Consider the following 17,640-nt stretch of genomic DNA (forward strand, 5'->3'; position numbering starts at 1 on the left):
AATGTCTTACATTTATACAGCACTTCTATATAAATCAGTGTAGTCCCATTGACTTTGGAGGAGCGCCACTGATTTGTACCAGCTGAAGATCTGACGCTAAGTTTAAGGGGGACATTTCACCCACCACTGAAATGCAGCACTTTTTGGAGTGAAGCACATTAGTTATTTAACAGCACATAGCAACACTATCTAAGAGGATAGGAAGTGAAGGATATTTTATCCAATTAAAATTACAGAGGGAATCTAGGAAGGCAGAATGTAATGGTTTGAGTTGAGAATTTGGCCAGGACATGTGGAAAATCACTGATACTGTTTCTAAAAATGTCCCTAGGGTTTTGAATCTTGCAAATGGTCATGTATTGGACCACAGTTTTATGTCTCATCTGAAGACTATCAAACATCTCCAGTTTATTATCTTGGACATTACAAACCACATCTGTCTAAAATTTAGAATAAAAAGATGTCAATATAAATGCATTTTTATTTTTGTAGTGGTTGAAATCAGTTTAAGTCTCAAAGTTTTACCAATACCAACTATCAGTAAATATAAAGTCAACTTCTCCATTAAAATGCCCTCATTAAAGAAAAAGTAAAACTTCAGCTAGTCTTGTAATACACTGCGGGGAAGTCAGGTCCCAAACAAGCCAGTGCTGAGATTTTTCAGAAAGTCAGTATGAGGTTTCACATCCATGTGTTTGAGAGACAGGGCATAGCAGTATGTTGTATGTCTCTTCAATGCTTTTGAACTTCCCTTTAGGGCTGATCACTAGCAGAAATTCTCTCTATATTAATGCATGTCCCAGACCTTCCCCAGTATGCTGAGCTCTATGGAGAGATTCACCCAGGTTTGAATATTATTTTGGGAATGTTCGAGTAAAATAAATAAATAGCAAGGCACAACTGTGCAACAGAGAAAATGCACAGGGAGCCAGATAACCCCAAATAAAGTACTCTAAAGAGGGAGGGCATATCACATTATAATTCCATCCCACCATAACTGAATGAGAAGAAACAGAAAAGGGAAAAGACACACAGTCCATACTATGCAATCAGTCTACAGCTCTTGCCAAGTGGTATATTGCATTCAAATTACATGAACCTCTTAAGGAAATAAGCCCTCTTGGCTGGTAATTGTCCCAGCAGATAAAAAGTGGAATGCTTAGCTCAGTTTCTCCCTCCGGGCCAGTGGGAGTCAGCAACACTGCAGAGGCTTCATCCTCAGGCTATGTGTTACTGCTCTAGTGAGCCCTGCAACATGATTTAGGACTCGGAGCAGCAGTGATCAGTTATAAAGGGAAGTTATCCAGCCCTCTCAAACAGAGGAAAGATGTGGTGACCCAAGACCCAGTTCCAAGGAGGATGGAGGGCTACAACGGCAGTAAAAGTGCTTTTTCGGTAGCAAACAGGTAATTCTTCAGTCTTTCCCCTCCTGAGGCCATGGAATTCCTGACTGGCGATATGTTCTTCCCATTATGGATATGGAGAGAGATGTGTGGGGAAAGAGCAAGGAAAAATACTGAACAGAAGTGAATGAGCAAAAAATATCCAGCTACACTGTGATTGTTACTACTTGGTCAACAGAACATTTTGAATTAAATTAGTCACATTTATATTGTGTTATCCAAAGGTAATAATCAAATACCTAAAGAAAAAAGTGCACATTTAGTATTCAGTGCTGAAATGCCCCGAACAAAGAGGCTAAGGAGCAATTCCACTAAGTACTCAACTATATGCATCAACTCATGTCATGCAGGCTACCAAACAACTGCCAGATGCCATCAGCTTTAAGCCATTACGTAATTGAACATATACTACAAAATTAATATACCAAGTTAACTATCCTCCATCCTCCTGAAACAACACTGTGAGGGCTCAGTCCAAACCCACTGATCAGGATCAAGCAATAGATCCTAAATATGCTTTTATTTGACCTTTTGACTCATCTGAGCTTATCAGTATGTCAGTTGTATTGCCATATAACCTACAATATCTAGATATGGGTTTAAGATCCCAAATTCAGATCCAGATCTTGAACAGTGCATAATTTTGGAATGTTTGGATCCAAAGTTTTGGTTTGGCAAGCTGTGAAGACAGAAAGGATTTGGAAAATTTGGATCCAGCTCTGGGTTCATACTTTGACCATCCCCTAAATTCAAGTGTGTTTTGATCTGAGATTTGCTTTGGCTCCAGTTCTGATAACATCAAAACAAGCAAACAATCCAACCCCCTCAGAAGACAGTTTAGTTAATTGGTGACCTATCAGCTGTATCATAATTAATCCATATTGTTATTTATCACTTTGACCTGCAAGTTTTCTACTTCTCTAAACACAGAAGGCTCAGGCTTGGCTGCAGTCTGAATGAAATGTAGAAGCCACATCTCTTTTCTAAGAGGAGAACAAGAGTCCTGCTTACCATCAGTTGGATTGGCAAATTCCTTTGGCACTGCAGCTCCATCCTCTAGCTCTATAGCCTCTAGCTCTGTCTGAACACCTTCAATCTGAATTTCATGCTCTCCTGAAATGGCATCTTCGTCTGACCTGGAACTTTCCCCTGTGCGGCGAAACTTGACCACCCTAAGAATATAGAAATGAGAGTAAATGTTCCTGTAGGTCTTTTCTCTGATAGTAATATGATTTGCTGAAGCTTCATTTAGTTATGTTTTATTATTAACTATTATTCTACTAACTTCTATAGTGCCTGTTGCTGTGGTAGCAGGACCCTTTGAGATTAAAACACAAACCAAAATCAATTAATCAAATACTAAGCATAACAAATGTGTCTTGTATCATGCTTTGAGGTGTGAGCCCAGCCACTAAACACAGAAGACTTTAATTTTAAAACTACCCTCCTGTTGTCGCCCTACTTTTGGCAAATACAATGGATGAGCATTTGGATATCTAACCACCTAATTGAAATCACATAGTTGGCCATTGAAATGTTAAGCATTCATATTTAGGTTCTGAAAGTGGATGTTTCCCAGCCGATCTTAAAACAAGAGGTGAACTATCAGATATCCAGGTCGCATATCACTCAAGGCTTTAAAGACTATTAGTGATGCCTTGAATTTAATGTTTGTATTAACCATTTATAAGTTTTAATCTTATAGACAGCAAAGTAAAAGTTTTCTTAATGCCAATTGACTCAAAGTATAGGGCTGCTGCATATACAGTTAACATTGCATAAAGTCACTTTTTGACAAAACAAAAACGAGTGTATGAACTTAGTGCAGGCAAAAAAGTGCCAGTTTGACAGCACTGGAGATTGAAGTTGTCTGTTCACAGAGTAGGTGTAACATGCATCGCATAAGGGAAAGTTTCCCCACAGTCTCCTACAAATTTATCTCAACTCTGAACTGGAAGGACCACCTTCTGAAAGGGAGAAGGAAGTTCAATTTTCAGGACTCATTCAATCCTCAGTCTTGTTGCTGAGATTGCCAGCAAGGCAGGACCCACCGAGAACTGATTATGGTGGCAAATACAGACAGTTGACTACTGGGAACTGAAATGAGAATCACTAAGTTATTTCATACACAGTACCTTACAGCCATCAGAGAGTAACAGTATCCATTCACTTTCACAACTGACTTGGGATGAACGTGAGGTAGTGACCAAATATAAAAGGCTGTCACATTACCAATCTTGCTAGCCATTTAGCATCCCTCGGTTCATTTTTTAAAAATTATAATTCATCACTTCACCCTACTATATTGAGATTCCAGAAACACACAAATAACACAACTACTTTAATTCAAATTATTTATTTGAATAAAAATATTTAACCAATTTCATAATGCTAAAGACACAAGCTCAGTTTAAAATAGTAGCATGTAAAAGCAATCAGATTTGTAGTCACAGATCTATCACAGTGATGATCTAGAAAAAAGCAAGTAGACAATTTAGTCCAGATTAGCCAGTTGTTTTCTAATATTGAATTATTTTATGAATCCTGCTTCATTATGTAATGTTTAGCTACCTGCCAAATTTCAAGATTTCTTCTTGTCCCCTGGGACACAAATCAATCTTCTGAAAACAATACAGAAAATTAAATGCAGTCCATTTCTACAACAAGAACAATGCATGTGAAACTAGATGACACAACTTTATTTAATCGATGTGCCTGTACACATGTAGACAGACAGGTAGCCAGAAAGAAAATCCCTAACAGAAAATAACTATCAATTCTGTGCTGTAAATGTGAACAACTATATGTAAAGCAAAACACTTATTCATTTGGTTACTCTGTAGATCCATCTTCTGATATTGTGACAGGGAGCAAACTACTTTAATACACTTGTGATTTTATTAAGTTAGACCACATATATGGAATGGAGGTCCAATCTTGTGACTGGTTACCTCCTTCAAGGTGTGTGGAATCTTCAACTCCCTTTGGAGTGTACGAGATCTCAGCACCTCAGAGGATTCAGGACACACTGTTGTTGGCCAGTCATTTTGTTAATCTTAACTTATGTGGATAGTATGGTTATAATCAATGAAAACATCAAACATTACTTACCAAATCCAGATGTCCTTACTCGGTTTTCACTCTGTCTATATTCACTCCTTATTTTGGCATACTTCCAGGGACTTGCCTGAGTAAGGAATGAGTAAAACCCAAGTAAGGACTTGAGTATTTGGCCCTGCGCTGAGTTGATGGGACAAAATCTTCCCTGTGTTGTGCAGGTATTACTTGTGGGGGGAAGAGAGCCTAGTAGCCTCTTCTACTTGATGCAGCAGCAGAACAAGATTGCAACCCAGCGCTTAAGAGAGTTCTAGGGATTAAGACTGCTTGTACAGGCTGCTACAACACTGCCATAAAGGTTTACGGGCATTTTGATCACACCAACAACCAGCAAAGAAACAGATCCAGAAAGTTTTTCATGCAGTTGGCCCTCTGCTTCCTTTCACCCTCGCTCCCTAAAAAGTAACCCCATTTGTGAGACTAGTCAGCAGAGCAAAGAACCAGTGAAAGTCTCTGCATGTTAACAGATATCAAGCAGTATTTTACTTTTTTTGCATACAATCAAATACTTTATTTCTAGAAAGTTTGACATTGTAAATATATGGCAGCTTCTTTTGCTGTTATTATATGCATAGAAAAAATTGATCCATAGTTTTAGATGATTCTTATAGACTGCCCCAGAAAAGATAAATTCACAACTGAGAAATATAGCAGTGAGAAACTATTATAATTGATTGCCATTTTGAACTTTAGCCTCTTCAGGTTTTCCCCAAAGAAAAGCAGTCAAGATTTTGGCATTTTTATTCATGTACAATTATTTTAGAAATAGATCCCATTGGGATAAAGCTGCTTTCAGAAAGCAGACTTGCTCAGGACTATAAATATTCATAACACACAACAAAATGGAGATACATGTAATTGTAGTAAAACAAATGAAGAATAAATGTGCTATCTCCGGATTTATAGACTTGTGATTTACACACTGTTTACAAAAAACGGAAGGAAAGGTTAGTAAAGTTCCTTATTTACATAATCATGTAGGCAAAAGCCACTGGAAATCAGAAAGACTTTTTTTGCACTCTTGGAAATTATTTTGGACTTATCCTGGGGAATAGATTTTAGTTGGGTCTTTTTAAAGAAAACAAAGTGCCACAGCACTTATTTCTGATTTCAGTGTACAAGGTTATTATCTAACGTGCAATAATCACTTTCCAACCCTAGTCATTAAGTGTTTGGCACTGCACAGCACAACTGCAGAATAAGCACAAGGTATCAAGTGATGAGTAGGGAGCAGAGGGAAACCCAATCCTGCGTTAATGAGAGTGCTGCTGCCCAACTACCAAATTACTCTTGCCTAGCAGTAGGAGAAAGGCTGAAGGAGCAGTCAGCACTTAGTTCAAAAACCTTGCACATTCTGCTGTGCACTCTTAAAGAACTTGCAGAATCAAGCTCAAGTATTTTCAAGAGATATGGTCCCTGATGAGAGGGAGCAGTTAGCAATATATATTGTTTTATGGCCCTGGTCTCAGATTTGTGGATTTTTTTCTTTCATTGGCCTGCTGGACAACCAAATACTTATTAAGGAATCAAAATTCTCTCTCCTACTCTTTGGATGCACACTGTATGGGACCATGGAAGTGGAAGGTTATCCTACCTTTCCTCCTATATACAAGGTGGCGCCAAAAATAACTGAGAATAGAAAGTTAAAACTGTGGTGTCTACCTATGTAAAAGTCCATCACACTGGGATTTGCAATATATGTCAGAACACTGCTCACAAGTATTTCCATATTCGTTTTCATAATGGCACTCTCTGTAGTCACAATTGTATCCCAGGCCTCTCTATGGCTTAGAGCCAAGGGCTATCCATCTTCTATCTTTTTACCTTCATGTGTGTGCCAAACAATCAGGATACAGCTAAAGGCTAAATATTTTGTAATAGTTCTATTCAAAATGCACAACTGTCACAGAGTCCTCAAACCCCTTTTCACTCTATCCCCACCCTTTGTAACACCTGTGTAACCTATACAGCTTAGCCACTCACACTCTCTTGCATTTCAGTGCAATGTCGGTTTTTTGTCTTTTTGGGGAGGGTTTTTTTTTTTGAGAAATTATCTTAGCCTTGATTGTGTCTCTTCTGGTCTTCAGTAACTTAATATTTTCAGCCTAGAAAAAAGATTAGCTGTGATGGTCTTTATCTCATTTAATTTCTTTTTCCTTTTCTTTAAGGAACAACAACATCAAATATCTACCAAGTATCCTTGCATGCTGCAGCTGCTGAAGTCAGACATGCACATATGACAGTTTTAAAAGGTGAAATGAAAGACTTTATACTTGGCAAGACCTGAGTTCCGTATTTCTCCTGAAAGAGCTGATGACACCAGTATACCTAAAATAGGGCAAGGTGCTGGCAAAGCAGCAAAGCTCATCTAAAAGGACTTTGATCCATGAAAAAAATGTCAGGGACTGAGCCTCAATCCCATCCCACCAGACTGTCTGTGCAAGTGGGCCACAGCCACTTATACAGGCCATGGAGAGGAGTGTTGAACATGGCCAGCTGTTTCCCTATAGCACAGGGCTATGGTTTAGTGGAATCATGCAGTACATAGACAATACCATATTGCTGACCCATTCTGGCACATGCATTATTCCTCCCAGTACACCTGTAGTCATTCATCACTAAAATCTTTGCTGCATATGGGTGGTCGAAAGGTCCAGCATCCACCTGTGTGGGAATATCACTGCTATTGCTCCCTTGGTCAACTGACTTGCAAAACATTTAAAGACATTTTGGGGTCTTCTTTGGGTACTCAGGGTATCCTAGGATTTGATCCACTGCATAGATAATGCATCCCTTGCTTTAATTCCTTGCATTCTTTACACTTCTTTAGTAATGCTAACAGCTGCAACAGGAGAAACAGAGCATCTGGTCTCAGTGATTCAGGTCTTAGCAGGTAAGCAAAGGAAGAACTGATGTTCATCCATTTTTGTTTTAAAATACATGCATTTATAAATTTGAAATATAATTATATAAGACCAAATCCTGGTCCTGTTGAAGTTAATGGCAAAACCCCCATTGACTTCAGTGGAACTAGGAGCTAGCCGATGCTCTATTATTGATGTGGGATATGTATACGAGTCAGTAGAAATAAAAAAGGTTCTCAGTTCAGGTTTATGCTCAACTCCATTTGCAAATTTAATTCTAAATTCTCCCAAATAGATTTTGACCTCAGTAAAACCAGAATTGCTTTGAATTTCCCTTTGCTGGCCCTAAAAGATGAATGAAATAATTTACAACTTCCTTACATTCTCTTCAGAATTGTCATTATAACAATGTCAGCTTGTCAACAGAATGCATATGTAGTCAGCATATGATCTACAAAGCATGTATGCTCGCAAACACACACTGAAAGTTGTACTTCAGTAAGATTTTTATTATCAAAAGGCAATTAATATGAATGTTCATTCATATTTTATGTACAAAAGCTTTATGAGCATCAGACTTAATTATGCGGGAACTGAATTGACTTGTTTTCTGTCGTATTTTTGCTATTTTTAGCAGGACCATTATTTCTATAGTAAATCCACATGCTAGAATTTCAGCACTCCCAGGGCATGACCCCAATCCCCTGAAGTCAATGGACATACTTCTATTGATTTCAGTGGGCTTTGGATCTGGCCTGTCATATCCAACTTCTCTTTGGGATTATAAATGAAAATTGTTCATATAACATATATCACTATTTTACAGTGTATTATTTAAGGTTGCATACAAAAATATATGCTAACAAATACCTGTCTCTTAATAAAGGGCCTGATCTTGAACCGCACATATTAATAATTATTTATTATTATTTAACAAGTATATTGAGGTAGTACCTAAAGAGTGACCAGTTTGGGGCATCATGGTGCTAGATGCTGTACAAACATATTGTAAATGATCTACAAATCCCATTGACTTCAATGGGAGTTTTGCCTGAGTAAAGACTGAAGAACCTGGCCCCAAACCTCACTGTAAGGAATAAAACACAGCTTTTGAACAAAGAACCTGTGAAACTAATTGAAACAGAAGAAAAACACAATGATGAGTTTACTGATGCACACTTCAAAAATTCTTCACTACTGAAGCACCTTATAGAGCTGCATTTTTGTGCAAGACCCCACAATACTGAATAAATCCAATTATTCCTACACTGTAAGGCACTGTAGATAATTATTAAGTCCATTAAAATAACAGAATAGAAAAAAGATGGCCTAATGAAAACATGCATCTTTTTTCTGTAATGAAAAGCAGAATGCACCATAACAAATGGTTTTCAACACAGCCTGAAGTTCATGTCATTGTATATGCCTAACTGATTAAATATTTAATTAAATTATTTAATTTACTTCATCTCAATAATATTTTTAATTCAGTTCAATCTTTTATTCTCTGCCTTCCTGAGTCAATGTTTTATAAATATGGATGTGTTTTAAGCAGTAACACAACAAAGCAGGGAGAAAATGTAATTATTAAAGGACACCTCTCACATTCAGAAGAAGGGAAAGCATTTCAAAATGACAAAGCCTGCAATTGGGTTACCAGCTCTTTTCAAAGATCTAGCATTTAGGTACAAACAGCAAGGAGTTTGTCATGCACAAACATTCCTTGTGCAGCAATGTCTGCTTCTTCAAACCACACAGTTTACAAACACCAGTGGCCCTCGCTGCAAACATACCCTTTGAAGAAATGTTGTGATCTGCAAACAGTTGGCTGCATGGAGAAGGCTAGGAAAGATGCCTACCTTGGCACGATGTTATTTACAGATGCAATCCACATTGCAAATGCATTGCTAATGTTTCCTCTCACTGGAATGCTTTGCACCCTCCGAGATTATACAACCACCTCCCACATGCACACCCACCCACCCGAAGTTCAAGTAAAAATAAAAATAGGCTGAGTTAATAAAGCAAACAGCTTCCTACAGCAGCTCCAGGGAGTCAAGGATGCTGAACCTGGGCAAACAGACTAGGAAAATGGCCTGCTTCCTGTGGCCTGAGCCATTTCCCAGGAATAATTTCAATTCAAAAAATCACTAGGATCCGCACCCTGCAGTTTGTTAAAAAAAAAATCCCGGTGTGTCTCTGTCTCCCCCTGCTACTTACGGCAGCTGTCTTAGCTGGAATAAATCATCCTCCATTGCCAGGCTGGGTTTGGTAGAGCTGTTTTCATTGCTCTTACATTGTGGTTAATGGAGAGATGCTGGGATTTCAGGAGCGCTGGCTGCTGGACAGCTCCCTCCGCTACAGCAGCAGTAGCTGCACCAGCAGCCACCGAAACAAAGCGGCAGCCAAGAGGGAGCGGAGGAAGGGAGGGGGAAGAGAAGACCTGGGGAAGAGAGAGAGAAAAAGCTGCTGATGGAGGTCCAGGGTAGGAGATTGCTCTGGCCACAGAAACTTGCAGGTTCCTTACTATTATTTTAGCAGGGTGGCTGCTGTATTTTTGCTCTAGTATTTTATCGGATTCTTCTCCTATACAGTTGCAATCCCTGTGGTCAATATTTAACACAAAAACATCTGCTTATTAGGAAGATGTCCTCTCAGGGAATATTAAACACTATAGGAAAATGCAGTTATCATTCCAATGAGGACTCACAAATAGAAGGAGGTTCAAAGTTATCTGGGGTGAATCTACTCACAAAAGGGGCAGCAGAGGGTCCTTAAAATGACTAGCTATTTACTGGCTGAGCTGTAGAGCTGCTTGCTTTAATGGTGGTTTCTCAGAAAATGAAATTAATTTAGATAAATGACAGACAACATCTACACACATAATTATGAGGCTAGATAGATTAGAGTAAAACCTATTTTGTGTGACCCTGGGAGTTGGGTGCTTGACCCTCATTGAAAATCAATGGGAGTTAGGTGCCAAACTCACTTAGGCACTTTTGAAAATTCCACCCTAAGGCCTTGAACCTGCAAACATTTATGTGTGTGAACTCACTGCATGCTGTTCACATGAATGAAGCTTGCAGGCTCAAGCCCTTAGTTTGGAGATATGTTGGAGCAGTCTCTTAAGGCAAGAGATTGCCTAGTAAAGATGATCAATTGTAGAGATCTTACAGTGTTTACACATGTGTGCACCTGTACTTGAGTGAACTTGTGCAAAATATGTAACTTCATTATCTGAGACAACGCACCATCAACCTAGCACACTTTTTCCTGTTGATATTCTCCTTCTACAGGATTTTCCTATAGATGGAAAGGGTAATTTAGCTGTGTGTGACTGTATATATCAATTATTCCTTTCCACAGAAAGACCCAACAGAGAAAATTACAGGAAAAAAGTGCTAGGAGGACAGTGAAGAAATAGTATTGCTTTCTCCCCTTGACAGGGTTTGTGTAGGCAGAAGAAGCAAAGGCATGATCACTGAACAATGTTGACTCTGAGGATCTGTGGAGAATCCCAGTCCAAACCCTGCATATGTAGGAACATCCAGGTTGAATGCCTGCCTTCTGTGTACTGACCATCCTCCCACCCCTTAGATGGCTGACTCAGTGGCCATTTTGCTCCTGACTCCCCTTCCATGCCTGTTTAGCACTTCATCTTTCAAGTGTGGTGAAAGCCATGGACAGGGAGTTTATACAATACAGCAAGGAACAGCACTAACCTATGCAGCAATGTGCTACTTAGGTTGTATGTGGCTGTGGTGGGAGAATCCTATGGGAAGCAGCTTCTCCCTAGCACTGCTGCTTTTTGGCCAGCCAGTCCCTTCAATCATGCACATACTTTAACATGTGCATTGCTGGTACAGAAGGGCTGGCAGGAGTTATATAGCAGAACATGCCGTGTGATACATTTGCCATCCTCTTTAGGGATGACACAGTTGCTCCCTAATTCACAGAAGGACTCTGTTATTGTGAAGTCACTTCTTCCTACAAAATAACTTCAGAGGTTTCACTATAACCAGAATTGGCAAATTTGCACACTGTGCACTGAAACAATTTGGGACTTCCCCTCTTCTCCATGGGAAACAATGGGCTAGATTCTAACCTGCATGTCTGACAAGATGCAGCACAGGAGTCAGAGCCTAGGTGGAAAAGGTGTGATGATGACTTTAAGACCATCTCCATAATTCTGGGCAACTCCAGGGTCTGATGCCACCCCCAGCATGAGGTAAAGCAAGCCCAGGAGCCAGCACCTTCCACACATCCCTGTCATGTCACTTGAATACTGAAAACATTCAGAGGTAGATTTTGTCCCCTTACTCACTGAGCAAATTACTACTCAGATTGAATAAGGGTGGCACAATGTTACTGGGTTAAGCACAGAGATATGAAAGAGGTCCATAACTCTGGAATAGAAAGATTCTCAATGTTTTTTCAAGGCAATACATTTATTTTAATAAAAGATAATAGTTCAAGACAGAACATACAGAGTTAAAGAGTCTTCAGCAGATAGGATTGACCTTGACCACCCAACAAAATTTAATCATAAATTTCAAGAAGATTTGTGTCTTCTCTTCAGAAAATCCAGGTTAAGACAAACAGTTCAATTCATTAAATGATCCAAGAAGGCTGCTATGCTCCACAGAGTAAAATGCTGCAGATAAATCCACTACATTGAGGGGAGTTATTGAACTGAAACTGCCAAGGGAAAGCAGTCATTACAGCCCTTAACCAGAATGGGCTCAGCAGGCCAGACTGACCTAATCCCAGAGTGAAATTTATCCACAAAATTGTCTCTGACAAGATGAGATCACAGCAACTGTACAGAGCTATAAAAGCAGCAAAGAATCTTGTGGCACCTTATAGACTAACAGACGTTTTGGAGCATGAGCTATCGTGGTGAATACCCACTTCGTCAGATGCATTTAGTGGAAATTTCCAGGGGCAGGTATATATATGCAAGCAAGCTAGAGATAACGAGGTTAGTTCAATCAGGGAGGATGAAGCCCTGTTCTAGCAGTTGAGGTGTGAAAACCAAGGGAGGAGAAACTGGTTTTGTAGTTGGCAAGCCATTCACAGTCTTTGTTTAATCCTTAGCTGATGGTGTCAAATTTGCAGATGAACTGAAGCTCAGCAGTTTCTCTTTGAAGTCTGGTCCTGAAGTTTTTTTGCTGCAGGATGGCCACCTTAAGGTCTGCTATAGTGTGGCCAGGGAGGTAGAAGTGTTCTTCTACAGATTTTTGTATATTGCCATTCCTAATATCTGATTTGTGTCCATTTATCCTTTTCCGTAGAGACTGTCCAGTTTGGCTGATGTACACAGCAGAGGGGCATTGCTGGCATATGATGGCGTATATTACATTGGTGGAGGTGCAGGTGAATGAACCGGTGATGGTGTGGCTGATCTGGTTAGGCCCTGTGATGGTGTCACTGGTGTAGATATGTGGGCAGAGTTGGCATCGAGGTTTGTTGCATGGATTGGTTCCTGAGCTAGAGTTATTATGGTGCGGTGTGCAGTTACTGGTGAGAATATGTTTCAGGTTGGCAGGTTGTCTGTGGGCGAGGACTGGCCTGCCACCCAAGGCCTGTGAAAGTGTGGGATCATTGTCCAGGATGGGTTGTAGATCCCTGATGATGCGTTGGAGGGATTTTAGCTGGGGACTGTATGTGATGGCCAGTGGAGTCCTGCTGGTTTCTTTCTTGGGTTTGTCTTGCAGTAGGAGGCTTCTGGGTACACGTCTGGCTCTGTTGATCTGTTTCCTTATTTCCTCGTGCGGGTATTGTAGTTTTGAGAATGCTTGGTGGAGATTTTGTAGGTGTTGGTTTCTTTCTGAAGGATTAGAGCAGATGCGGTTGTACCTCAGTACTTGGCTGTAGACAATGGATTGTGTGATGTGCCTGGGATGGAAGCTGGAGGCATGAACGTAGGCACAGCAGTTGGTAGGTTTTCGGTATAGGGTGGTGTTAATGTGATCATCACTTATTTGCACCATTGTGTCTAGGAAGAGGACCTCCCATGTAGATTGGTCCAGGCTGAGGTTGATGGTGTGGTGGAAGCTGTTGAAATCGTGGTGGAATTTTTCCAGAGTCTCCTTCCCATGGGTCCAGATGATGAAGATGTCATCAATGTAGCGTACATAGAGAAGGGGCATGAGTGGACGAGAGCTGAGGAAGTGTTGTTCCAGGTCGGCCATAAAAATATTGGCATTGTGTTCTGCACGACTTAGGTTATGAGGCAAGCGATGTCGCTTTTTCCACAATTTCTGCCTGTGCACGTCGGCGGAAGCATTCAATGTATAGGTCCAGACTGTCATTTCGACTCTCAGGAGGAGTCCATGTGGAGTTGTTCTTCTTGTGCTGTTGGTGGGAGGGTACCTGTGTCTCAGTGCGCGGTTCAGTGTTGTCCTGAAAGTATTCTTTGAGTCGAAGACAGTGAAAGTAGGCTTCCAGATAGCCGCAGAACTGTATCATGTTGGTGGGGGTGGCAGGGCAGAAAGAGAGTCCCCGAGATAGGACAGACTTTTCTTCTGGGCCGAGTGTGTAGTTGGATAGATTGGCGATATTGCTGGGTGGGTTAGGGGTACCACGGTTGTGGCCCCATGTGGCAGGTAGGAGTTTAGACAGCTTACAGTCCTTTTTCCTTTGTAGAGAGGTGAAGTGAGTAATGTAGATCTCCTGTATGGAGCTACAGCTTCTTCTAAGATCTTGGTAGCAAATGGCATTGTAAATGTCCTATTTGAAAAAGGTTATTCTGTAGCAGAGATAACTTCTCTTTTTAACAATACAGTGACTACACTACTTCTTTACTAAGCCAGGTGCCTTTTGATAAGACAATTTATGCAATAAATTAAAGGTCTAAAATAGCAATATAAGGTTCCCTACACTGTTTCTCTCCTCCTGCACTAAGCATTTATAGGAATTAGACATTTATGAGAATGATACATTCAGTATGTATCCTACAGCTGCCAGACCTAGGTTTGTTTCTTTTTTTAAATTTATTTCCATCTTCTCTCTAATGCTCCCCTGGTTCTATCAAACCCCTGCTGTCTAGTCCCCCTACCCTTCCAGCTGCTCTCTTTCTCTCTAACAGCTGCTACTCTGTCATTCTGCCATGCAGTGAATGATCTCAGGCAAATAGGGGCTCACCCAGAAAGACACCTAATATGCCAGACATTTGGCTAACAAAAGCCCTTAGAATCAATTTAGTAATTAGTTGACAACGAAAAGGACTGTTAACTGCCAAGGCCCCTAATAATGAGTGGCAGCTGCCATCTTGAGGTGCTCTCAGAAGTCACAGGTAGCCATCCAGCTACCTTCTTTCATAACAGTGAAGTGAATCATCTTCACTGAATGATTCTAACGGTAAACCAAATATTTTAAAAATAAATTAATACAAAACTGAGTGAGATCCCAAATTATTATGGGCCTGATCCTAGCCCTTCTTCCAAAGATGCACAGGGACTTAGACTCAATAAAACCAGTAGGGTGCAGTTGCAAGGGGGGCAGGAATTTCTAGTTTTCTACCCTCTCCAGCATCCCCATACTTATGGGCTTGGATGTGGAATGACAGGCTACCAGTTGTTGTCCTTGGCAAAGCTGGGGAGCGGGAGATACTACAGTGGCACTTGGAAACTGTGCTGGTAAGCACAGTATAAGTCCCTGGGGAGATAAATTGGACAGGAATAGCCTCAAGGCTACAGTAGCATTTCCTGAACATCCACTGCCTTTCCACAGCTTGGGAGGATTCTTCCCCTATCTTCTCTCTTACAGCCACTGTGCCAGGTATGCTTGTTTATTCTGGCTTTGCACAGCAGAAAGGAGTTGGGCCTAACTGAATTAGGGTTGCCAACCCTCCAGGATTGTCCTGGAGTCTCTAGTAATTAAAGATTAATCTTTAATTAATATCATGTGATGAAACCTCCAGGAATACATCCAACCAATACTGGCAACCCTAAACTGAATACACGTGAAGATTTCAAAATCATCAATAAATATTTATTGAAAAAAAAGTGTTCTGTATCAGTTTCTCTAGATATTGGCATAGAAAGTACGCTTATTAAGTTTGCAGATGATACCAAACTGGGAGGGATTGCAACTGCTTTGGAGGATACGGTCATAATTCAAAATGATCAGGACAAATTGGAGAAATGGTCTGAGGTAAACAGGATGAAGTTTAACATAGACAAATGCAAAGTGCTCCACTTAGGAAGGAACAATCAGTTTCACACACACAGAATGGGAAGAGACTGTCTAGGAAGGAGTATGGCAGAAAGGGATCTAGGGGTTATAGTGGACCACAAGGTAAATATGAGTCAACAGTGTGATGCTGTTGCAAAAAAAGCAAACGTGATTCTGGGATGCATTAACAGGTATGTTGTGAGCAAGACACGAGAAGTCATTCTTTCGCTCTACTCTGCGCTGGTCAGGCCATAGATGAAGTGTTGTGTCCAGTTCTGGGCACCACATTTCAAGAAAGATGTGGAGAAATTGGAGAGGGCCCAGAGAAGAGCAACAAGAATGATTAAAGGTCTTGAGAACATGACCTATGAAGGAAGGCTGAAAGAATTGGGTTTGTTTAGTTTGGAAAAGAGAAGACTGAGAGGGGACATGATAGCAGTTTTCAGGTATCTAAAAAGGTGTCATAAGGAGGAGGGAGAAAACTTGTTCATCTTAGCTCCTAAGGATAGAACAAGAAGCAATGGGCGAGGTTTAGGTTGGACATTAGGAAAAAGTTCCTAACTGTCAGGTGGTTAAACATTGGAATAAATTGCCTAGGGAGGTTGTGGAATCTCCATCTCTGGAGATATTTAAGAGTAGGTTAGAGAAATGTCTATCCGGGATGGTCTAGACAGTATTTGGTCCTGCCATGAGGGCAGGGGAATGGACTCGATGACCTCTCGAGGTCCCTTCCAGTCTAGAATCTATTAATCTCTCTGGCTGACTTCTTGAGCCCAGAGTTCTATTTTACCTTCGCTAGAGTGGATGATAAACATCATGTACCCCTAAAAGAGCCTAAGGAAAGTAACTCCTGCCCTGCTCTAGACATTTGTGACATCCCTGACTTGCAAGACAAACACTGAAGTCTGTGAACAGTGAAAGCCCTTCTGTGATTTTTAACTGTTCAGAAGTATTCTATTAATGTTTCAGTAACTCGTTTTTTCAAGATTTAGTTAAAAAAATTTACTCATTAAATTGGCCTATACTTTGTCACATCCACTTACATTATTGATAAAACCAAAAGCCAAATCATGTTCACTTTACTCACATGAGTAACTCTGTTCAAGTTAACGGCACTCAATCTTAAAATCAGTGGAACTACTCATAGGAGGAAGGTTAGTGGATCTGACTTTTAACTTTTCCTCATCAGCTCTTCGGAACCAAATCACATTACAGGACAATGAGCTGGAGCCTCTATTCTGGAGGCCATTAAACATGGACAGCTAATTTCCAACGGCAACATCTTTACTACTAGCAATGATGCATGAGATAGACAGAACCCAGCTTGTCTTCAGATTCCAGTTGAGTAGCTTCCCAGCAATGGTAGCTAGAAAACTCACCTTTTAACTTGTAAATTAAGTCAGTTGGCTCTGAAATTTATTCCGAGTGAAATCCACCCATCAGCTTGGGGAACACAAACAGAGTCATGCCAGGGCCACCATGGTCTTGCTGCTGTATGAGAGGAAAGGTGGCCACAGAGCAGGTGGCAATGCAGAGGCATTGACACTGCCACAGAGGTATTTCGGGGCAACGTTTTGAGGCACCACAGTGACATTTCCTGGTGATACTTTGTGGCACCACAGAGCCAGTTTCTGGCGACATTTTGCGATGCTGCGATGAGGTTTTGAGCTGCTGCTGCAGTGTTGTTAGAAGTGACCCCAAGGATTCAAAGAGCACGACTCGGGCGCCCTGAAATGCTGAGACTAGCTTTAAAATGGTAAATGTCCATTATAACCCCAGTAACTACTGGCTCTTCGTTGGCCTCCCGCGCTGGAGCTGCCAGCGCTTGTGCTTTCCAGCGCTTCTCACCCAGCTGGGATTCTCGCACCAGGTGCAAACCTCCCACCGGCTCAGGGACAATACGCTGAAGGCAGCTGACTCCACTACTGAGCTGCCCGGCCACACAGACCCGGCTCCGCAGAGCGCTGCTGGGGCGGGGGAGGGGAGGCATCCTGTGGCCCGTCTCCAGGCCGTAGCAACCAAACACCCCCCAGGGGCCCGTCGCTAGGGGGCCCATGCGCTAACCAGGTCCGACCCGG

The 17,640-nt window shown here is 41.1% G+C and overlaps 1 protein-coding gene across 2 annotated transcripts in view; it reads right to left on the reverse strand.

Moving 5' to 3' along the window:
- Nucleotides 1-17,410, reverse strand: part of SVOP (SV2 related protein) — a 40,078-nt gene extending 22,668 nt beyond the window's left edge. The window contains exons 1-2 of one of the 2 annotated variants that reach the window (XM_050924215.1): nucleotides 16,942-17,410; nucleotides 2,415-2,575 (exon numbers count right to left, since the gene is read on the reverse strand). Coding sequence is in view for 1 of the 2 variants with exons in the window: in XM_050924214.1 (XP_050780171.1) it covers nucleotides 2,415-2,575; nucleotides 9,605-9,639 (196 nt within the window). In the remaining variant the exon portion in view is untranslated. Of the gene's footprint in view, nucleotides 1-2,414; nucleotides 2,576-9,604; nucleotides 9,802-16,941 lie in introns of those variants that run through there. The other variant, XM_050924214.1, reaches the window with a different exon arrangement.
- Between the last annotated feature and the right edge of the window lie 230 nt (nucleotides 17,411-17,640).

The sequence above is a fragment of the Gopherus flavomarginatus genome, chromosome 15 (genome assembly GCF_025201925.1).
Source record: "Gopherus flavomarginatus isolate rGopFla2 chromosome 15, rGopFla2.mat.asm, whole genome shotgun sequence".
Lineage (NCBI taxonomy): Eukaryota > Metazoa > Chordata > Testudines > Testudinidae > Gopherus > Gopherus flavomarginatus.